We start from the raw sequence: 20,901 nt of genomic DNA, 5'->3' as shown, positions 1-20,901 counted from the left end.
CTTTCCGATTCCTCTCCAATAGCCTTTGCCAGCCGGGAAATCTCACCACATAGGTACGTACTCCTTAGCTCATAAATAAATGGAGGACTCCGTAATAAATAGAATAATATACACCTAGCCTTTCAAAGGAGCGGTCTGGAAATGTTTCTTGTCAGCTGGAGACCCACACAAGCTTTTAGAGTATTCAGCTAATGCACCTTCTCCCAACAGGTCGGGAAAACCGATTGTCTTTTTCCTTGCATGATCCAGCATAACACGAGCGCGACCCTCAACCGAATGGCTTATGGCAAGCCAACAATACGCGAATTCCATGGATCGTAGATGCGTATCGGCTTGAGCAGGCAGGCGGGAGTCGTAAGTCCCTTGCCGTTAAATAGCTTGACAAGCATCTGTGCCGCTGAAGCCCTCTGCAGCGGACTGGGGGCCGCCATTTCTCGAACCCTTATCAACAATGGGCTCATGTATTACTTGACAATATGTTTCTGCCACATGATCAGCTTAATTTTCCAAGTTCACTCATGACACTGCTCGAGAGCCTGACATTCACGCTGGAACGATTCGTAGTGTTCATCATTCAAGACCATCGGCCTCCCCGTTACTCGGGTACCTGCTTTCAATTGTTTTATTGCCATAAGTTGGCCGGTGTCGACATTTATAGCTTTAAACACGTGGCCAAAGCTACCAGCCCCCAACTGTTTAATTTTTACGTACCTAATAGCTCGCGCTCGCCCGCTCGGGTCGGGCCAAGGTGACCTGAGGCCGCCACCGTTGCTCCTTGATTCTTTCCTTGGGCTTGTTGGCAATGACTCTCACCATCGCCTCCTCCGCATAATCATGCCATACTATCTCAAATTCAACCGCACCGCGGCGTCTGCTACCCATTCTAAAACTTGAATTAAACCCACATGCAACCACAAGTAGGCGGTGACGACCATCTCCAAACGGCATAGCATGCACCGAAAGTCTCGGTGCTGCTGTCAATCGAGGTATCGCGAAGCATGGTAACGCCAGTGTCCCAGTTGGCACTGAATGAGCACTGGATCGGTGCAATATTAGGTCGTTTCACCAGAATATCGGCATCGCCACTTCCGATCGTCACCAAGACATATGGACATTTCGAACGCATATTGACGCGGATACCTAAGACTCGCCGGCCGTCCTGCAGTTTTGATAAAAGACTAGCATTGTCAGGGTCGTTTACGACTGCATCCGCTGCCGGGTTCAAAGGCTTAAGGGAAAATAAAAGAGGCGCCGACTGCGAGCGACGGAAGCATGATCTATGCATAATGGGCACCTATAAAGAAGCTATCAAGGATGACACAAATGATAGGGAAAACCAGATGCGCAGCAAGAGTCAAACGGTCATAACCTTTGTTCAAAAATCTTGATAACACTGAAACTGGTATTTGGGAAAACGTTAAGTCCACAGTTTAAGTCTTTTGCCAACAGCATTTATGGGTTGTTTATATGCAAAAGAGCGGGAGTGGCAAGGCAGTGAGAAAAGTGTCTTAAGCAGCAGTGAATTCCGCCCTAGTTAACGGAGTGTTATTTAATTCTTCATGCCTACTACCACTTCCCCCCCATATACGCGCGTAATAAGCAAATAGAAGACTCGCATACCTTTACATATTATTGATTATGGTGAAAGGTTTAGATTTGCAGTCTGAGTCGGGATGTATCCTCTTGATACACGGTGTTGCCAGGTGTATCTTCTGATTTTATCAAATGGCAGCGTCAATGATAAAATCAGTCTTTTAAATCGGATTCTATGTGTATCTCCTCAATAAGTAAAACGACAGTGCATACTCGACACCGTAACTTTCTTATACTTGTTCAGGGGCCCCAACCAACAACACCGACCGGAGAAGGCGGTACATCAAATACGAAAATTCTGTTCTCTTGTAGGTCATTCCAGAAATAGGATCTGAATGTCCTATGCTCAAAATCAAAATCTATACTCTAGTAAGTTGGCGGAAATTCCGGGTATAGTGAAAGATCCAGGTTTTCCTGTCAGGAAGGGAGAGCGAAAGAGTGAAAAGCCAGCGGTCGCCGGCTAGACGAAAACGGTAGCTGAACAAGTTATCCTTCCACAATACGGCAATCGTATTTGCACTTTGCTTAATTCGAATGTTGTAAGGCCTATTCTCTCTGTTGCTATGGCCGTGCCGAGTCCATATTTTTCGTGGGCACCGGCACTATCCATCAGCGCCAAATATGCGAAGACGGGGGTGGAGAAGGCATCATTGGCGACACCGAGAGAATATACACTCGTAATATCTTCGCACAAAACGGGAATGACGCTCAGCTTTAAGAAGTGTGCATACCATGCGCAATCGATCCGTGCTTCCAGGAAGTCCAGGGTGGGATCTCAGAAAGGTCAAAGCCGCACAGGTCGTGATTACGTGATGCTAAAAGCAGCGATGACTTGATGGGGAGTGAACCTCCAGCCTGCAAACGGACACACTGTTTGATATTGTAAAGATATTGGTGAATACAGCGGCATCTTCTGTATCATTTTTCTTATTTCAGATATATCCTACCGTTTGCGCCTGAGGAGTTATCCGTCAAACTTCTCTTTGACGGGTCCTTATCGGGGAACCTTTATCACCGAAGCACGTAAAACGTCTCTGCCGCCTTTCAAAAATATTAAAGGTGTTGAAGGATGTTTGCTGATAGTAATCTGGATTAAACATTGATACCCTTGTTGAGCGTGCAGTGGAAAAAGTGAAATAATGATATTTGTGGATATCTGCAACTCTTCTTAACATTGAGAAGTTCTAGAGTGTTATTCTATCCTGGCAACTTGTATTTGGTTGGTGTTCAGCTATTCACCCTCGGCGAGCTGATTGCCTGAATATTACAGCTTATCACTGATCGATGGGACATTGATCGATTTAAGATGCCCGTTACCGGGTAAGTGTATCCCACCTCCCAAGGAAGGCATAAATTAACTTCAAATGCTGACATCCCCACAGACTCTTCTTCATCCCGGCAAATCCAAACTCGTCTACTGCTCTAGGAACAGTAGCTAACCAGTTACGAGCAGCTTACAATGCCGTGCCAACTGGCCGATGGGCCCTTGAGCACAAATTGCTAAGGGACACGCCCTCTTGCCTGCCACCATCAGCATACGCCCCTCTGCCGCAACTTCAACCCCGTTTCATGCACTTTCTTTCCCTCAGCCACTTCCAGTCGCATGGATTCGTCTACATCTCAGACCGGCCAAGTCCTGACCCTTGGGCACCCTCCCAACCGCACCACTCCCAAGCAGGCATCCACGCACATCCCGCCCAACAGCAAATTCCGCCCCAATCAAGCTCATCAAACCGACTAGTAAAGGAAGAAGATGCCCCACAAGTCTCTCGCTCCTCCTCCTCCTCCTCCTCATGGACAATGATGACTCTAGACCCGGCATCATTCAACTCCTTTCTCGCAATTACTCTTCGCGCATGCGAACCCCTCTGGTGTCACAGACACACCATGCTCGTCACAGGCGGGACCATCTTCGAGGTCGGAGACTTCCGCATACGCATCGGCGATCTACGACAGACCCAGCCCGTGCAGCGAGTCCGCGGGTGTATTGTCGAGATCGAATATCGCGGGCCGGGACAGACAGTTACGCCGAAAGACAGCGACTGGTATCTTCCGGTGTCAGAACCAGCGACATCGGCGGCATTGGGGGTGGAAGACGGGTTTTTAGGGATTGGTGGTGGGGCTGGGGATGCCGAGGAAGAGCTCCTCACTGAGGAAGATTGGGTTGTGGGCGAAAAGCTGATTCGGGAATTTTGGGGTCGTTTTTCTGTGCCTGGGGCTAAGGAAGCGATTCGTGTACCTGGTTTGCTGACGGAGACGAATAAAGCTAGGCAGAGAGGGACGAAGAGGCTCACGACCATGGACGCGGGTATGACGAACACTGGGATCGCGGGTGCAGATTTGGCGAGGCAGTATATGGAGCTGTTGCGGTTCAATCGGTGAAACAAAAATGAGATATATTTAGTATTAAGCTCTCTTTGGGTGACATCACTCAGTTCATAACTTCAGGATTCATCATCATAAAAGCGTACGGCAATTGGTACTATACATAGGCATAATTTGACCCATGACTCCCGTAGTCGCGGTAAGGTTATGGCTGAGACCTACCAGCTAAAACTATATATATATCGGGGAGCCACCAGGGTCCCTGTTTGATTATACAAAGGTAACAAAGCTACTTGGGTATCGAGTCAACTTACATCTGTCGCGCACAATCTGTAAAACTACACTATTGTCTAATCCTTAGCTTTGTCTATGAATGACGGGCGACTGGACTGTGGCTGAAAACATAGCCGGGAAACCCCGAGAATGAAATATCATACGATAGTAGGAACAAAAAGCCCATGGTTAACAAGTATAACAAAAGACCTCTCATATCCACGAAATATGATTCTGGTAGAGTAAGATAACGTCGCCATGCTTTATCAAATTTCTGTTTGGATGGAAGAACAAGATCCAGCACGAGAACACCTTGAGCGTTTCAACTTTCCTGCAAGAACCACTGGGAGATGCGGATGCCACCGGCGCTCCAACAGAAGTAACTATGGGTTACTACAGGTTTAACTAGCAATCATGAAATGGGGGAATAAGGGGTGGGAAGAAATCGGCACGGGACGTGCAATCACTTTTCCAGATGGAAGCCTTGAACTGGTTTGGAAAATCAGGGAAGAACACTGGTTGGTTTTCCTTTTCGTTTTATTTCTGCATCATAAGTTGGACGAATTCGTTATCTAGATTTTGGTTAGTTATAACGCGGACGATCATCATCACATTCAAGCAGAACTGGGCACATACAGTCGATTCTTCCATCACCATCCTGGTCGGCCTCACGGATCATCTCATCCACTTCGTCATCGGTCAACTTCTCGCCGATGGAGGTCATTACGTGGCGCAACTCTGCGGCGGAGATGAAGCCGTTGTTATCCCGGTCAAAGACCTTGAACGCCTCCCGAATCTCTTCTTCGGAATCGGTATCCTTCATTTTCCGTGCCATCATGGTAAGGAACTCTACAGAAGGGTCAGAATTCATCGTGCTGTGGTAACCGCGCCGAAGAGCAGAAGAGCAAGGCGAGGCTAAGGATGGAGTAGGAAACCATACCCGGGAAATCGATGGTTCCATTGTTATCGGCGTCAACCTCGTTGATCATATCCTGTAATTCAGATTCGGAAGGGTTTTGGCCGAGGGAACGCATTACGGTTCCGAGTTCCTTGGTGGTGATCTGACCTGTTGCCGTCCAGGATAGTCAGCATCATGGCATCAACACAAACATGATACAGCGAAGTCCATTGGATGTTCTTTATCATTTTTTCAAGCGCGGAGTACTGTAACGGACTAACCATCGCCATCTTTGTCCTGTTCACGAAATCATAGTCAGCAGGTGATTGTGTTAATATTTACCCCGCGTAATATGGTCGCGATTAGGAGTCTGGAACCAACATACAAACAGAGAGAAGGCCTCCTTGTACTCAGAAACTTGTTCTTCGGTCAATGAATCAGCCTACATGATATTATTGAAGGGTCAGCAGTCTGTCCGGCCATTGTGGGATCCAGGATGACGATTCGCGGGAGTGAGGGGCATTGGGTGTGGGCTCGGCGCAACATACCATTTTGTGATTTTAGGAAAACGCCAAAAGAAAATAATCACAAAGGAATCTCAAAGAAGAAGATGGATTTGGTACGAGAAGAGTGCGCGATGTGCAGACAGCAGGGACAGCAGTCTTGGGTGGAAACCTGACAAGAAATGGGGGATGAAGAGTAAGTGTGACGGAGGGAGAAAGGGTGAGTTTATTTAGCATCGAACGGCCGTCAACAAATAATAACAGCGAACTTTCTTTGGTGGGCTCAAGCCGCCCCGCCCCAGCTCGCCAGTCGACTTAGCCCAAGGCTCCCTGCGAGCGACCTTGGTTTGTATGGCAAACTCTACCCTGCAAAACTTGTAACCTCCGCCAAGGCTGACTCGCCAGGCGGGCACCAAGTCGCTCCTCAAACGACACAGTGTCCAGAGAATTCGTTCATTCCGGTCCAGTAGTCCCTGGCTATCGTGGTCCAACGCGCAAGCTGACTGGCATGAGCTGTGGTGCTTCGGCAGCGGTATTGCTGCCCACATGGCCCAGGGCGGCTATGTAATCCCAAACTCTGGAAACATGGCCCCCATAGCTACGCATCATGGGTGCTCAGCTGGGTATGGATTGTGGGGATCAAGGGTTTGCCTTCTTCCACCCTGTCTTGTGAAAGCCGCCTTTGCAATTTTTAATTTTTAACCCCGAAGGCCAGGCTGAGGCCCAACATCCTGCACTGTGAGTGAAATGGCTTCGTGCTACTTCTCGCTTCAGTTTGGGGAATAAGGAGAATGTCTAAAGAACTATTGGACGCGATTTTTTTCTCGACCGGACAACGGCGCATCAGCAGCACAAGCCCAGAGTAAAAACTCCAATCACGCTCAGCGATCTCTCTGATAGTCCAAGCCCAAACATGCTGTTATCACTGCTATCCTTGTCGGGTTGGCGGTAACTAACTAAAAAGCTGCCCCGGCGAATTTGCCGATCCGCAGCCTTTTTCCGAAAAATATGCCTGTCTTAAGAAATATTTCTAAAAATATCTCAGGAGACCTCGTCGTATGCAGCTCCAAACATCGAGAGCGAGGAGCAAGGCCAACTGGACAAAAAGAGGAAAAAAAAGAGAAGTTAAGTATTTCTCCCTAGCTGGGAATCGAACCCAGGGCTGCTGTGTGAAAGACAGCGATGTTAGCCACTACACCACTAGGGACTTCGTTCTGTGCTTGGCACAGATACTTGCCTCTCTAATTTGGAAGAGAAGAGAGGAGAAAAAAAATAATTTAGTTGCGAACTCCGCTGTTTGGATGACGGAAAACGCTGCCCTGACGTGGCTCACACAAGAGTTCGCAGAAGCCCGAGCCAAGTTTGTTGAAGCTCGCCAGGTCTTCATGGGCCTGGGTGCCTTTCTGAATTCTAAAAGGCAAATCGCAATCCTGGACACACCATGATTACTGAAATGCTCATATCAATCAGCCTTTCATTTGATCTCCTAAGCAAGCCAGCGTTGTTTTCGGAGCATGCAATAAATCGAGGAAGTCAAAGATTTCGTTGTCATAGACAGGACATTAAAATTTCGACGGAAGTCCAAGACCCATTCCCGCAGGCTCGACATGTATCCGAAAGGCAAAAGAGGGAAATACCGACTCTCGGCCCCAAAAGGGAGTCGTCAAGATCCCAAACATATCAAGGGCTTTTGTTGGAGTTGGCTTCCAGGTGGATGACGACGGCCTGCGTGCTAAATGTGCTCAATATTAAAAGGCATGGAGAGCAGCCAGGTAAGTAGCAAGTAACCTCGGTCAAACCGGATATGTTGAACACGGGCTTGGATCGAATCGTTGAATTTGTGCAAATAACAAGCGGACATGCTATCGAAATGTGCTTTGCGTGCACCCTTGAAAGTATGGGAGGCAGTGTCGTATGAGTATCCACATCAGCTCCCGGAAATCACTTCCAGAATTCTTCGTCAAGTTCAGCGCTAGACCCGCTCAAGATCTGAATGGGTTTTGAGAATTCTTCACTTGCTTCTGCAAAGAAAAAACCCCTTATTCCGTACGAATAGGCCCATCCAAGTTGAAAATCTCGTGTGCTCCCACGCTAAATTCCACAAAGCCCGACTGAAGCCAGCTTATCAAGTCAAAATTTCCTACTGTATTGCGGCCTGGTCTCCGTGTCTCCAGTACCTCTCCCGCCCGCTTTTCCCTAGCTCATCTCCCTTTCCACAACGAGATAGAAAGCGAATTGCCTATAAAATTCCGAGGAGGGATCCCTATGGGATCCATGATGCGGAAGGCTCTATAAAGGATAGTTGTCCTTTTCAAAAGACTCAATTGAGACCCCCCAAAAAAAAGGTACAATGCTCTCTTTCGAATCTCCCTAGCTGGGAATCGAACCCAGGGCTGCTGTGTGAAAGACAGCGATGTTAGCCACTACACCACTAGGGACTATGTTTGACCTCTTTTTGATAAGGGCATTTCTCCATTCTCCGTACTATGTACTCAGTAGATATAATTGAAAACAACTTTGTATATGAAGTCAAAAATAGCATAAAAATAAAATAATTCTAATAAGCTCCCTAGCTGGGAATCGAACCCAGGGCTGCTGTGTGAAAGACAGCGATGTTAGCCACTACACCACTAGGGATATGAGTATGGAACTTTGTTTAGAATCTTTTAATACTGTTCATAATTTTAAATAACTACTTCTTCCAATTGGGTTGCAAACTCTGATAATGTCACTTGTTTATTATAATAATATCCTAAATTTTAATCACTGGAGTGTTCCTCATCAGGCCTCCGCAAGTCACAGGATATCTTTATATAGAGCCATGAAGACTTGTGGCAATGTGTTCTTTACTCTGTACTTCTGGTGCTTTCATGCAGGGTATTTAGTTCAACGTCACTCACACTGGTAAACCTGATATAGTCTAGCGGCTACTAGATCGCTCTCAGCTCCTCTGAACCAACAATACCTGTGTGGAGGCCTGCAGGGGATTCAGAAGACCAGATCAGCCCACGCCGAGCCACATGCTTGCGATGCAGGAGCATAATGGAAGCATACACAACTGGTTAAGTACTGCTGCCTGAACAAACAAGTTTGTGGACAATGTCTTCCAGTAAACAAAGTTCATACCCTCTACTCCGTACTCCGTATAGAGTAGTCATCTTCAGCTATGGAGGAAAAGCACCTCCATTGTTGCCCCAAAGATGTGTCGACCCTGCGAAGCGCTAGGTGATCAGCACTACCATATTCCACGAAGGCAAGTCTATAAATCAAAACTCTCCTTTTGTAGGAACGATCCAGCTGTAAAACACCATTCCCTGATGCATGGGAACCTTCCTTGCGGGCATGTTGATCACCATGATGAGACTGTTGCCCATGCTGTTGCAAAAGAGGTGTTGAGAAGAGACCTTCCTGGCTGTCTCCAATATCATAGGCGAGACTGAGCCTAGGGCATGTGAGTCTAAGACTGAATCCAGTGTCCGGCTTAATTCTGTTGTGACTTCAGCCATGGGGAATAGTTAAGCTGCATCCGGATGAGCACTCGCACTGAGAGTGGGCTAGGGAAGAAGATATCGCCGTGCCCTACATGACTCCTGAAACGAGAAAAGTTGTAGAGAATGCACTCGAATTTGCTGCTCGATGCAGTTGTGATTGAAAGAAGACGCTTGTATTTATGGCTTGAAAATGTATTCGTGGTGGTCTTTGGATCATTACCCTTGTCGTATTCGAGTGACTAGAAGGATGGAGACCGCGAGAGAAGCGAACAAAAGCCTACGAAGCAGTATAATAAAAGGTTCAGAGCTCTAGTTGGGTAGTGTGGTGTTTGAGAAGTCTATGCTTTCCGCGGGATCGTGGTGATATAACCTTGCACACCGAATTGTATTAGTTTACCAGAGATCAATGGCGTTGTAGGGCGCGTGGCGCAACAGTAAGGCTGGTTCCATGCCAGGCATTTTGGGATCAAATCAGAGGATGGATGGAAGGAATAGTTTTCCTGTTTGTACTCAACGTTTAGTGTAGGAGGAAAAAGGCCTGGGTCGTGTGTATGCCATTCCTCCGCAGTGTGTATCAATAGTGAAAACCACTTATTGACCCTTTCTTTGGGACTGTCCCTCTGTGAATTGAAAGTAGAATGATTATCTAGCAACTTAGCTACTGTTCTTTAACCGCTTTCTAATTCCATGTTGGTAGGAAACGTTTACCTTCTAAAGATATAATGGTGTTGTAACCTCCGAGGGATATTGTCATCATTCGTGAAAGATTGGCTGATCATCATCGTTATTCGGCCAGATCGAAGCCATCTCCAGGTTCATGACCTCAACCGGCAACCCACAAATTTCTTAGAAGCACTGGGCCTCGCAACTCCAATAAGCTTTCCTTCTTGTTTTCAGTAATATTTACTCCATATATATTTACCAAGAATCAATGTCGTATCCCAATTAACAATGAGAAGAAGTCCCCTGGGGCTGTGATACCTGTTGCCTGACAAGCGTCTACACAACCTCCATTCCGGAACAAGTGGAAGAACATGTGGCGGGACCGCACAAACCTGTAGGGCCTGACCATGATATTTTTCGGAGCCAGATTCTATTGCTGACCGTTGAGGACTCCCCAGTTACATCTCCTACCGACAATCCTTCGCTCACCACCCGGCCAAAAAGCCCCGGTATTTTACCAGCTCATGGAACGATGACACCTCCGAAGAGCGTCGCGTTCTCATCTCGGGCGCCGGCGACGGCTTCGAGGATGACGGCGACGCAATCATAGAGATGGATCTTTTACCTCCGCGCTGGCTGGACGTCCAGGACGAAGTGACAGACCTCCTCCGGGACATTGCGCAGAAGTCCACTCAACTTGACAAACTGCACCAGAAGCATGTATTACCGAGCTTTGGGGACGAAGATGTTCGAAAAGAGGAGGAAGGCGTGATAGAGCGGTTGACACAGGAGATTACGAGGACGTTTCATGATTGTCAGCGGAATATCCAGAAGATTGAGATGATGGTGCGGGATGCGCGGCAAACGGGGAACGTGAGCCGCGGAGAAGAGACGATGGCGAAGAATTTACAGATTTCGCTGGCTGCGAGGGTGCAAGAGGCGAGTGCTGGATTTAGGAAGAAGCAAAGCACTTATCTGAAAAGTATGCATAGACCACCCGCTTCTGCTGTCTCCATGCGCCATGGCGGCCGTTTGCTAATCCAGTTTCTCTCTCAAAAAAGAACTCCGTGGCCTTGATGACCTCTCCTCCCCGCTCGAGCGCTCTTCTACTCCGATTCTCCAACAGCAGAACCCCTACTCAGACCCTTCCCTCCTCGAATCCGACGCCGACAAGTCCTACTCGCAATCCACCCTCCTCCAAACCTCCCAGCAACAGCGCCAACTCGGCCGAAGCGCCAACGATGCTGCAATTCTCCAACGAGAGCGAGAAATCAACGATATCGCAAAAGGAATCATTGAACTATCGGATATATTCCGCGATCTCCAAACCATGATCATCGACCAGGGCACAATGCTTGATCGCATAGACTACAACGTCGAGCGAATGACGGTAGATGTAAAAGCTGCTGATAGAGAGCTCACAGTGGTATGTTAAGAAACACCAGCATCCCTCTATTCCGAACCACTCTTCACGATGAGTGTATGACTAAACTCCATCTGAAGGCCACCGGATACCAAAAGCGAACCACAAAGCGCAAGATCCTCTTACTCCTTCTCCTTCTAGTCGTAGGCATGTTCATTCTCCTCCTCGTCAAACCAAAGCGTAACAATTCAGCACCCCAATCCCCGCCATCACCAAATACTCCCCCAGGTAACGCCCAAGACATAGGACTTCGTGCATCGGCGCGTGGAGCATTGCATGGGCGACGTGGGAGAAGGAAGCTATCCTTGAGAACGAGGTCTGCTGATGATGCCGTGAATCGTTTTCTACAAAATGTCTGGCATGATCCACCTTTACCTACAATCTAATGTAACCGTTTTATAATTCCACATATTAGACATTGATTTTCTTCAATCGAACAATCGGCCTCCCGCTTCACTGACCCAGCGTGGGCATTTGTTTGAATGACCGCATTAGAACAATAAAAGCCAACCAGTGATTCTGTCGAATCCTTCACTAATTTGTCGAAATACTGAACTTTGATCTAATAGTACATCCCACCCATCATTGTTTTGTTCATATCCCTGGGTACATATGGGCGACGGAAAAACAACAGGTCACCAACAAGACGTTCAAGGACAATCCCGAAATAGTTCGTTCAATATTTATTACTCTCCTGTCTCAACAACTCCGCCACATCAGCATCCAGGTCGGCCATTGCGTCACCGCCTTCAAAGGTCGCAGCGAAGTCATCACCGGTGTGAGTGACCTTACGCTTTTTGGAGCTAGATCCATTCGCAGGTGGTTCGTGTCCAGTTGGAGGATGGTTGGTTACGAGTGGCAGATTCACTGCGGGGAGCTGGCTCAGATCTTGACCTGTCACTTGAGCGGGAAGACCTCCGATGGGTAAAAACGGCGGCTGTTCGGCTTGCTGCTGCCCTTCACCGTGGTCGTTTCCCGGCTCAGGAATTGGATTCAATTTCGGCGATCCCACAGGTGTGAGTGCTTCCACAGGCGGTGGCGTTAATTCTTCAACGGCGGGGGCTTCCGGCTCGTTGTCTCCGCTGCTCTGGGCGGGGCCCATCCAGCTGCCATCGCCGTTGCCTTGGGTGCCCTCGGCGGCAAGACCGCGCATTATGGCGTCTTCGACTTCGCGTTTTTTATCCTCCGTCTCGGCCTTTTGCGCGGATATCTTTTCATGCTGTGCCTTTTCAGCCGCCAGTGCCGAGCGATTCGTGTCGAGAAGTTTCTCGAGGCCTTCGATCAGGCTTTGTCTGGACTTGATTATCTCCGAAACGGAACTTTCAGCGCTGGCTAGTGATTTTAGGAGTTGGCTGAGTCGGGCGGCATGCACTGGTGGCGTTGGAATTGTTGCTGTGGGGTCATTCATTTTGTCGTATTCTACATTGGCAGAAGCTACTGCAGTATTCGACGATACGGTGGCCTTAGAGACGGCGATTTGTAATGGTGCCAATGGCTGTAATTCAGGTGGAAGAGATCCCGTCGAGCTAGAGAATAGCGAACCGCCGAGCAACTGCTTCTTTCCGGAGGCTCTGGACTTATCCACCTCTGATGGAGTCACGAAGTCAGCACGTTATCAGGACGAGCTCAACTTGTATGGCCTACCTTCCACTCGCGCCTCGATAGCATCTTGTATCGGAGCCTCGAATATCCTCCGTTGTCTCCACACTTCGACAACACGTCGCAATTTCTGCTGGATTTCGTTCGGGGCACCTTTGAACGCGGTTGCTGTCGCATCTGCAATTATCTACGTCCAAGTCAATTTCTTCGGAACACTGCAAAAGGCAATATCTGCTTTGACTCACAGGAGAGAATGCAATCAAAAAATCTTCTTTGCGCCGTGCTTTTGATTGTTGTGCAACTTCTACACCTCAAAGTTTAGTCAAGTCGTTTCATCGTAAATTCGACGGGGGAGGCAAACCGTTCGCAAGATATATCAGATTAAGCCTCTTAGAAGCATTTGTTTCGCGTAATTTCTCTAGCCAAAGTTGTGCGGTGCGATCGGCATGTCTCCTACGAAGAGTAAGCTCCAGTCGGGGATGCAGCGACGAAATTGTGGATTACCGATGGAACATGACCCATTGTGCAACTGTCACGATGGATTCTTGGGTTTCATTGAGTGCCGAGAGCTTTGCCTTGACGGCATCGTCCGTATAAGCCATGGCTATGACCCTGAAAACGCTCGATAGGGGCCGAGGACGCTCTGCAGAACCAGAATCGTAAACAAGGGAGCTCCAAGGAGGGTTTGGATTGGGCGGAGAGGAATCAAGGCCGGGAGGGGGGGAAGAAAATATTATGGGAATTAGTTATGGGAAGTAAACAGAAGGTAAAATAGATAAGATCGAAAGGTGAACAGCATCCAGATGAAGAGAGATGAGTGGCTGCAGGAATCCAGTCTTCGAGAGCAGCCTTGACGGATTGGAGGAAGAGAGTGCGATCACCGCCTCCGGAGGAATGCTGGCAGAAACCAAATCAGTTTAGGGCGGTGGCCGGCTTGGGCTGCTTCATCGTCAGCCAGCTCCCGGCAAATGACATCTCACTTCCTCATGACTGATGAAACATTTTCCAAAGACTCTTTGTTAATCTATTCACCTCTCAACCTTTGATCATCATTTACTTCATTCCCCCACAGCATCCGAAAGCAATTGGTTCTTCTACTCTGTAGAAACAGCTCAGCCAAGAAGACCTGTTCGTTCTCCTATTCAGGCCACGCTTTATCATCCTCCATATCCCACCTACCTCTCTCCCATTACAACCACATCATGGCCGACCGGTTCCCTTCACTGGATGAATTAGGAGGTATGAGGAATATGCTGCTTTGTTTGTTGTGGTGACCAGCATCTTTAACCTTCTTTACCTTTTAGATCAGCCCGTGCCAACCAGCGGCAATGGGGCTGCTCCGGCCGCTGATAGTGAAGACTTCTTAGCTCGCGAACGTGCTGCTCTGGGAGACGATGCAGACCAATTTATTTCAGCAAATGACCATATCAAATCCCCTACAGTTGAAGATGATGGGGGCGATCTTCTTGGTGGAGGTGAAATCCAGCATGCTGAGGCAGACACCACGGGCTTTGAGTCTTCATTCCCAGCTCTAGAATCACATAATGAGGTATCGAGATGGCCCCAGCTTCGTATGGACTAAAAAAAATACGGCCAGCGCTCCGCTAACCACTCGCACTCAACAGCAAGTCGCTCCTGGCGGAACCATCACGGGCCCAGACAGCTTCCAGCCATCATACTCCTCGTACCAAGAACCCGAAGAAGAACCAGAAGCCGTTCGGTGAGCAATTCCGTTGTGCACCACAGTCACCCTTGCTTTTCGACACACCTCTCCAGTCTCTGTCCATCCCTACAACCCAAAACCATCCCTCCCCTTCCATATGGATGCCCCACTAACCGCTTTCCCTTAACGCAGTGAATGGCGCACGAAGCGAGACGAAGAACTCAACCGCCGCGCGGCCATCTCTGCCGAACGCAAAGCTGCGACCATCAAAAAGGCCCAGGAAGACATCGACGACTACTACGAATCATACAACAAACGCACCGACAAGGCCAAAGAGCGCACCCGCACCGAGGCCGAAGAGTTCCTTGAAAACCGCGAAGATACGTCCGCCGGCGGCACTAGTTGGGAGCGGATCGCCAAACTGGTGGATATCAGTGGAAAAGGGTTGAAAGGCGGTGCGAGCGGATCCGGCAAAGAGCGGTTTAGGGAGCTGTTGCTGGAACTGAAAAAGGATCAAAATGCTCCGGGGGCTAACGGGATCTGAACACTTTCAGTGAACACTTCTATTTTTTTTCTTTTACCGTAACCCCCTTTCAATGTTGCCATTGAGAAGACTCTTTGTGGAGAGCTGGTTCTTGGGGCATCATTGTCTCCCCACGGTCATGTGTAACTTTAGAGATTCTAACCTATTGTTCATTTAATGGAGGCTAGTCGCATTCTTAAATCATCTTGTCTATGGTATTACAATTACCTGAGAAGGTGAAAGTAAGGAATAGAATGTTGTCATCCCTCCTATCTCTTTGCGTGTTCATACCCAGCTTTTGTTAGGTGAAATGGATACACTCTATTACTCTAAACAGTCACCATATCAGTTGCATTACTCTCTCTATGTACTAGCTCGGTATCATGCCAAATGGCAAAATTCTAGGCCAAAAGCACAGGTTATAGCAATTTATAAAATATATAGGTGTAGCCCAATGACCGTTCCATTTCCCCGTTATACACCTACAAATACGCTTAACATATTAACACCCAAAGGTTAACCCAAGTGAAAAATGCCCAGAGACCATTTGAAGAGAAAGAAAATATAGAAACAAGAAATTGTTTGCAGCCGCCATGCACTTAAGATTGGAGAGTAGATTGCAGTCTTGGCTTTGAGTGAATCCGCGGGAGAGACTAGGGGAAAGAGGTACACAAAAGTAAAGAAATATGGAAAGGAGATGATGGTAAATGCTCTATACGCTTATACCCAAATGCTGTGTGTAGCAGGGTAGACATAAAAGCCTGAATTGACTGTGTGATTGGGGGGAAGCAACAAAGATGGCTAGTGCTATGCAGGGTGCTGGCCAGGTCTGCCGTAAGATCTTTCGTTTATATCTAGAGGTATAAATTTTCGAAAAAGGTACGAGTCGCTAGGACTCCCGAGTCAGCCAAGGCGTTATTCGTCCAAAGAATGAAATCGTGCCCCTATTCTACTTCGACGGAGAGGCTCTATGCAACTTGCGTCAATGGGACCACTTTATCCTGCGGTTTCTGTTCCTCCACAAACATTCTATTTTTCATCGCATCCACCATTTTGGCGCAAAGAGGGTCGACGTATACGGTCCACAGATAGGCAATTACATATAAAATCGCGTAAAAGACTGGAAGAACGAAAAGGAAGCTCATCGGACTGATGCGTTTCACGATGGTGGGGTTTCCTTTGTCGTCTGTGGCAGGGGTTTTGGATACGTTGGGACCATAAACCATTAAGACAAGGACGGTGCGAATGATCGTGTTGTGGAGGAGGTACACGGGGAAAGATACCCGGCCGAGGAAGTTCAGGACTGGTGAAGTGAAAAACTTGCGGGCGTTCTTCGAGAAAAATATGCCCAACATCAATAACGTGATGCCGACTGAGACGCAGTATCGACTGGTGTCGGTGTAAAGTGGTGTGACTGCAACGAAGGAATCCCTCATGATCTTGGACCAGGGCGCCCAGTGGGGATTCTCTTGCGGGAAACTCCAAAAGAAAAGGCCCAAGATCATGAGAATGCTCGGAACAACCTTAGGGAGTATATTTGTAGCACGAGAACCGTAGTCGACCTGTAGCTGGGCTAGCAAGATACCCGCATAAAGGTTGATACCAACCAGGTCTGAGTTAGATAGTAACGTTAGCATCTGTTGACGCGTTCTAAAGGAAAAATAACACTCACAATCACCGGTAATCCAGGCGTACGCATACAGGAACGCAGTGATAATCCTCCAGAATCGCGCAGTAACCAAAGTCATAGCCAGCAACGCCAGATACACCCGGAACGAGCCCTGCAAGAAATAGACCAAAGTCCAGTTTGTCGCATCATATTCTCCACCGCCAGAACTCCAGTAGATGGTCAGGGACCTAAATAATTTCACCAAAGACTCGCCCAGAGGATCGGGATCATGTCCGCCGTTCATTATCCAGCCGGCATCAGCCCGCTTAGCCAACTTAAACGCTCCAACTTGACATAGGAACCACCCTATTATCGTAGCAATACTCGTTGGAATCACCAGTCTTCCCGAGCGCGTAAAGGAGCTCCGGGCCAGGTTCGTCAGGGCAACTTGCGTGTTATTATTGCGTGCATTTTTCACCGGGTTTATTGAGTTAACGAATCCGGTGATTATGAAGAAGACGGCGACGGCACCTCGGCCACCGACACATAGTCTGAGGATGGGAAGCTGCCAGAGGGACATGGGCCCATTTTCGGAGAGGGCGGGAGAATGAAGGTATGGCACGAACGCTGTGCAGAGGTGGCCCGTGACAACAACGAAGGACGCAACGCCCCGCAGGCCCTATTATGTGCAGACGCAAGGGGTTAGATATGCAACTGTGCCAGAAAGCAGGTTCTTTTTGAAGGGGACCCTCTCTCACGTCAATCCAGTTATCGTCCCGTTTTTTCGGAGGCATGGCTGAATATATGTCAAGATTCTCGCTTTCTAGCCAGTTTGGAAACCCGTCGCCTGTCCTCAGACTGCCATTCCTTGGCGTATCGTCTTGAGAAAATAATAATGCTGACAGGGCCAATATCCGGAAAGGAGCGAACTTGGGACGAATACCCGCAGATCGACGGACGATGCTATTCCGTACGGAAGCGACTGACAAAATAAGAGTGACAACAGCTAAAGCGAGAGGCAGGAGGCACACTCCTGGATGGATAGATACTCTGTACAAGAGCTGTCTTTTTTCCTTTTTTTTTTTTTTTTTGCTTTTTTTTTCAGACGAAGGACGGAGTAACGGCGTCCACGTCAAGAGTCGAGGATCACAGGGCAGGCGTTGAGCAGGGTTGTCGGATTATCGTGATCAGCAGCAAGCCCGCGTCGTTGAAACAGCGGATTCGGCACTTCAGGGGACGTCTTAATAAGCCTAACTACGCTGGAAATGGGGCGAGGGGCGCTTGGCCGCGACAATCCACACGGCCATTCTACAGACGTTTGCCTCGACAAAGCTTTGACGCATACCTTCAGTTGATTGCGCGTTCATCCTGATGTACTCCGTATAGAGATGGCAGTTATGACGGCTTCTATTTTTCTATCATCCGTCCAACGTGCTAGACTACCGAGTATGTACTGTACATACATATGCTCCGTGCAAACCGCTTTTCTTTGATTTTCAAACCCGTCCATGTTGATCTTATGACGATGCGATGGATGGATACTGTGGGACGCAGGACGCGTCTCGGCCAACCATGCCCCCAAGGACCGCATGGGATGGAGGATTGCTGAGCCAGGTCTGGGAAGCAAACCTTGTCTGTCTTGGCAGGGACACGGCCCACAAAATCCTTCGTCCTGTCTCTCAAGAATATATCGTGCAGATTCTCTTTGTGTCTCAGCTGGAGGTACAGGAAAAAAGGTTTGGCGGTTACAGAGAAGGTGGGATACGGAACGCGTTGTGTGACAGTGCCGGTTTGAACGGGCACCAGCTTTTGGATTACGTTGGTGAAGAGCAGCATTGTATCAACACTCAGAGCTTGTGGGCAGGGGCCGAAAGGGAAAAGGTCTTGGGCAAAAAAATAGAAGTCATAAAGAAAATAGGCGTAAACCAATGGGAAAAAGAAAAGCGAAATTGATCATGTCAACAAAAAGGGGAGGAAAAGGGCTGGAACCAAAAGGGGAGCATCATGAAATACAGCGAAACCCATCTCTATCCAAAAATAATAAATATATATATAAAAGAAATAAAAGAAAATTGATAACGGTAAGAAAGGTCCTGCATATATATAGAAACACCATAAAAAGAAGATGCCCAAGCCTAGCGTTTACCCAGGTGATATTTGCAAAAGGTACAATATTCGCGTCGCACAAGCGTCACATGTAGCCGAAGATATAACTGGAGACGGGGCCCCATGCTCAGGAGGCCGAGCACTTGGTGTCAATCCACTTCGTGAACCTGGCTGAAGGCTCCTCGATGTGTCGCTGGAAAACGTCCGCGATCCAGAATGAAAGCATGACAGTCAAGAAGCCGCCAATGGCGAAAGACAGGCCATACTGGAAAGGGGTGGAGTAGCCAAAAATCAAATACAGCCATGGCATGATGGGATATAGCAGAAATTTGAGAGCGATCGTGTGCGTGAGGTAGAGGGAGAAAGAGATATTCCCCAAGTAAAGGAAGATGCGGCGCGTGAAGAATCTCTGGAACGAAGGTAGACCGGTCATCGACCAGACGAGGATAACGGTGCCCACGGCGTCCCAGAAACGGAAGATTCCCTTATAATTTTTCGGTGCCCACGTCTCGAGAATAGCAAAAGTCCATGCGTTCCAGATATCTGCGGCAGGGACGCTCAGAATCCACAGGCCAAGAATGACACCGCCCACCAGCAGCCATTGATTTGGGTACTTCCGGGGCGCACTGGGGAGCTTAGTCTCCCCCGTTTCTGACTTCGGGAGCTGGGCTTCGGACGCCTCTTCCCTAATAATATCCACTTCCGCGATGAAAGCTCCTGCAACGAACAGGAAAACATCCCACTTGTCAAGGGCAAGGAAGTAAAGAGAGAAGATGCCGTTTATGACGAGGCGGGTCTTGCTTCGGCATCGGGACAATCCGATGTGCAAAAGGAAAAGTATCATCGAACATCGGTATTCGACAGGAATGGTCCACAGTTGGTAGGCATACGGGGAGTTCTGGGAAAAGTTTTCCCAGTCGAAAGGCCAGAAGAGCGGCGGGATCGTCTTGCACCAGAGCCAGAACTGTCGGAAGAATGTGGGCTCGCGGGCAGCCATATTGAACGTATGGTGCGGCATCTCGTCGTTGAACTTGGCAACGTCGGGGAAGAGCCCAAAGCTAACCATAAACATCGGGATAAACGTGGCGATGATCGAGGGTATATAGAGGCGGAACATCCGGCGAAAGATTTTCGAGCTCAAGTCCAGCTGCAACGGGCCCCAAGCCTGATTGCGGCACTTCTTTATCGTGCTGATGGACAAGACGTAGCCTGAAATGAGGAAGAAGATCGTGGGCTGACCTGTATATAGTAGTCGAACGAAAGGCATCTGAAAGATGGAGTCCCGACCGGGAGTCCCATTGTATGCGTACGACGAGTTGGGGAAAAACCCCAGGACCATGTGCAGCACGACGACACCGAGGGCTGCTAGACCGCGGACGCCGTCGAGGTACGCCGTCCTCGCGAGGGGTCGAGTCTTCTTGGGTGCATCGCGAAAGGCTGTTGGTAGAATTGCGTAGATGAATGCGGCCAGCTTTTGCCGACTCAAAAGGGACGTATGACCATGATCAGAAGCGAGGGACGGAGACAAAAGCCCGCCCGACATACTGACCTCTACTCAGGCACGAACTGGCAGTGAAACGAATGAAGAATGCCAGCGAACAAAAAAGAAGAAGAAGAAGAAAGGGAAAAAAAAAAAAAAAAAAAAAAGAAGAAAGGCGAGACGGAAAAGAAGGGCGAGAAACGAAGGGAGACGTGGGATTCTGGCGACATTGTTTCAGGAGCTGGCAGTTAGCTCGCAGCGATCCTCGCCGTGACGAATCAGCAGAGCGGCGCATCATTTGCCATCGCGAACCCGGGCAGGGCTTCCAAGTGGACCGCCCTTGGATCCCACACTGACCAGGGTCGCTTTGTCCCCTCCGCACTAAAAGTTAGCGCAGGGAAACGCTGCCTCCAGCACACCACAGCGGCCAGGCGGCCTCTATCGACTTGAATTGAGTTCTTGAGTTTTGGAGGATGAAGCATCGCCCATGGGCTGCAAAGTTGAGCTCCCAGCATCATTTTTCTGTCGCATCATGAATGTCGATCGGACAAGGCCCCAACGCATCCAACGTATATACTAGTTAATAATCGTGTGATCGTCCTGGATGAGCTCCATGTCGATTTACACCGCGTGTACTCCCGTAGTATAGCCATGTGGAGTGGGATTCAGGATGGATTCCAACCCGCGCGGCCTGAAGATGATGGTCATTACAAGGGCTTCTTCATCAGCTGGGTGGGTGCAGCTCACCGGTA

General features: G+C 48.7%; 9 protein-coding genes and 3 non-coding genes across 12 annotated transcripts; 4 read left to right on the top strand and 8 right to left on the bottom strand.

The window, feature by feature from the left end:
• Window positions 1-757: 757 nt before the first annotated feature.
• On the bottom strand, window positions 758-1,452 carry D8B26_000945 (uncharacterized protein; the record flags this gene model as incomplete). Its single annotated transcript, XM_003070875.2, has 2 exons — window positions 758-1,277; window positions 1,370-1,452. The coding sequence occupies 2 exons, from the start codon at window positions 1,450-1,452 to the stop codon at window positions 896-898; spliced, it is 465 nt and encodes a 154-aa protein (XP_003070921.1). The 3' UTR covers window positions 758-895.
• A 1,059-nt stretch (window positions 1,453-2,511) lies between these two features.
• On the top strand, window positions 2,512-4,043 carry D8B26_000944 (uncharacterized protein). Its single transcript, XM_003070876.2, has 2 exons — window positions 2,512-2,913; window positions 2,976-4,043. Exons 1-2 carry the CDS (start codon window positions 2,900-2,902, stop codon window positions 3,973-3,975), a joined length of 1,014 nt encoding a protein of 337 aa, XP_003070922.1. The 5' UTR covers window positions 2,512-2,899; the 3' UTR covers window positions 3,976-4,043.
• A 685-nt stretch (window positions 4,044-4,728) lies between these two features.
• On the bottom strand, window positions 4,729-5,640 carry CAM1 (translation elongation factor EF1B gamma; the record flags this gene model as incomplete). Its single annotated transcript, XM_003070877.2, has 6 exons — window positions 4,729-4,763; window positions 4,828-5,040; window positions 5,132-5,257; window positions 5,371-5,386; window positions 5,475-5,531; window positions 5,638-5,640. 6 exons carry the CDS (start codon window positions 5,638-5,640, stop codon window positions 4,729-4,731), a joined length of 450 nt encoding a protein of 149 aa, XP_003070923.1.
• A 1,087-nt stretch (window positions 5,641-6,727) lies between these two features.
• Window positions 6,728-6,799, bottom strand: D8B26_000942. Its single transcript has one exon. It is a non-coding gene; the product is annotated as a tRNA-Glu (tRNA).
• Window positions 6,800-7,958: 1,159 nt separating this feature from the next.
• On the bottom strand, window positions 7,959-8,030 carry D8B26_000941. Its single transcript has one exon. It is a non-coding gene; the product is annotated as a tRNA-Glu (tRNA).
• Window positions 8,031-8,157: 127 nt separating this feature from the next.
• Window positions 8,158-8,229, bottom strand: D8B26_000940. The gene has a single exon. It is a non-coding gene; the product is annotated as a tRNA-Glu (tRNA).
• A 1,816-nt stretch (window positions 8,230-10,045) lies between these two features.
• On the top strand, window positions 10,046-11,577 carry D8B26_000939 (uncharacterized protein). The gene is made up of 4 exons (XM_003070878.2): window positions 10,046-10,140; window positions 10,205-10,728; window positions 10,808-11,172; window positions 11,250-11,577. Exons 1-4 carry the CDS (start codon window positions 10,118-10,120, stop codon window positions 11,553-11,555), a joined length of 1,218 nt encoding a protein of 405 aa, XP_003070924.1. The 5' UTR covers window positions 10,046-10,117; the 3' UTR covers window positions 11,556-11,577.
• A 37-nt stretch (window positions 11,578-11,614) lies between these two features.
• D8B26_000938 (uncharacterized protein) lies at window positions 11,615-13,370 on the bottom strand (the record flags this gene model as incomplete). Its single annotated transcript, XM_003070879.2, has 5 exons — window positions 11,615-12,756; window positions 12,814-12,955; window positions 13,014-13,072; window positions 13,130-13,221; window positions 13,273-13,370. 5 exons carry the CDS (start codon window positions 13,368-13,370, stop codon window positions 11,846-11,848), a joined length of 1,302 nt encoding a protein of 433 aa, XP_003070925.1. The 3' UTR covers window positions 11,615-11,845.
• A 392-nt stretch (window positions 13,371-13,762) lies between these two features.
• Window positions 13,763-15,148, top strand: D8B26_000937 (uncharacterized protein). Its single transcript, XM_003070880.2, has 4 exons — window positions 13,763-14,007; window positions 14,073-14,317; window positions 14,394-14,488; window positions 14,624-15,148. Exons 1-4 carry the CDS (start codon window positions 13,971-13,973, stop codon window positions 14,973-14,975), a joined length of 729 nt encoding a protein of 242 aa, XP_003070926.2. The 5' UTR covers window positions 13,763-13,970; the 3' UTR covers window positions 14,976-15,148.
• Window positions 15,149-15,367: 219 nt separating this feature from the next.
• Window positions 15,368-17,723, bottom strand: D8B26_000936 (uncharacterized protein). The gene is made up of 3 exons (XM_003070881.2): window positions 17,322-17,723; window positions 16,627-17,242; window positions 15,368-16,566 (listed from the first exon to the last, which is right to left on the bottom strand). Exons 1-3 carry the CDS (start codon window positions 17,355-17,357, stop codon window positions 15,923-15,925), a joined length of 1,296 nt encoding a protein of 431 aa, XP_003070927.1. The 5' UTR covers window positions 17,358-17,723; the 3' UTR covers window positions 15,368-15,922.
• Window positions 17,724-18,093: 370 nt separating this feature from the next.
• D8B26_000935 (uncharacterized protein) lies at window positions 18,094-18,516 on the top strand (the record flags this gene model as incomplete). The annotated part of the gene is made up of 1 exon (XM_066123387.1): window positions 18,094-18,516. The coding sequence occupies one exon, from the start codon at window positions 18,094-18,096 to the stop codon at window positions 18,514-18,516; it is 423 nt and encodes a 140-aa protein (XP_065979461.1).
• A 280-nt stretch (window positions 18,517-18,796) lies between these two features.
• D8B26_000934 (uncharacterized protein) lies at window positions 18,797-20,379 on the bottom strand (the record flags this gene model as incomplete). Its single annotated transcript, XM_003070882.2, has 2 exons — window positions 18,797-20,140; window positions 20,362-20,379. 2 exons carry the CDS (start codon window positions 20,377-20,379, stop codon window positions 18,797-18,799), a joined length of 1,362 nt encoding a protein of 453 aa, XP_003070928.2.
• Between the last annotated feature and the right edge of the window lie 522 nt (window positions 20,380-20,901).

This window comes from Coccidioides posadasii, chromosome 1, assembly GCF_018416015.2.
Source record: "Coccidioides posadasii str. Silveira chromosome 1, complete sequence".
Classification (NCBI taxonomy): domain Eukaryota; kingdom Fungi; phylum Ascomycota; class Eurotiomycetes; order Onygenales; family Onygenaceae; genus Coccidioides; species Coccidioides posadasii.
Note: the sequence above shows the minus strand (reverse complement) of the source record. Positions and strands in the feature narration are given on the sequence as shown.

Coding starts and splice junctions, on each gene's coding strand:
- D8B26_000939 (XM_003070878.2), top strand. CDS start 10,118: ATGTGGCGGGACCGCACAAACCT. Junction 10,141..10,204: donor TGGCGGGACCGCACAAACCT/GTAGGGCCTGAC, acceptor AGGACTCCCCAG/TTACATCTCCTACCGACAAT. Junction 10,729..10,807: donor GCAAAGCACTTATCTGAAAA/GTATGCATAGAC, acceptor CTCTCAAAAAAG/AACTCCGTGGCCTTGATGAC.
- D8B26_000937 (XM_003070880.2), top strand. CDS start 13,971: ATGGCCGACCGGTTCCCTTCACTGGATGAATTAGGAG. Junction 14,318..14,393: donor CTCTAGAATCACATAATGAG/GTATCGAGATGG, acceptor CGCACTCAACAG/CAAGTCGCTCCTGGCGGAAC. Junction 14,489..14,623: donor GAAGAACCAGAAGCCGTTCG/GTGAGCAATTCC, acceptor CCCTTAACGCAG/TGAATGGCGCACGAAGCGAG.
- D8B26_000936 (XM_003070881.2), bottom strand. CDS start 17,357: ATGCCTCCGAAAAAACGGGACGATAACTGGATTGAC. Junction 17,243..17,321: donor GGGACGATAACTGGATTGAC/GTGAGAGAGGGT, acceptor TGCACATAATAG/GGCCTGCGGGGCGTTGCGTC. Junction 16,567..16,626: donor CGCCTGGATTACCGGTGATT/GTGAGTGTTATT, acceptor TATCTAACTCAG/ACCTGGTTGGTATCAACCTT.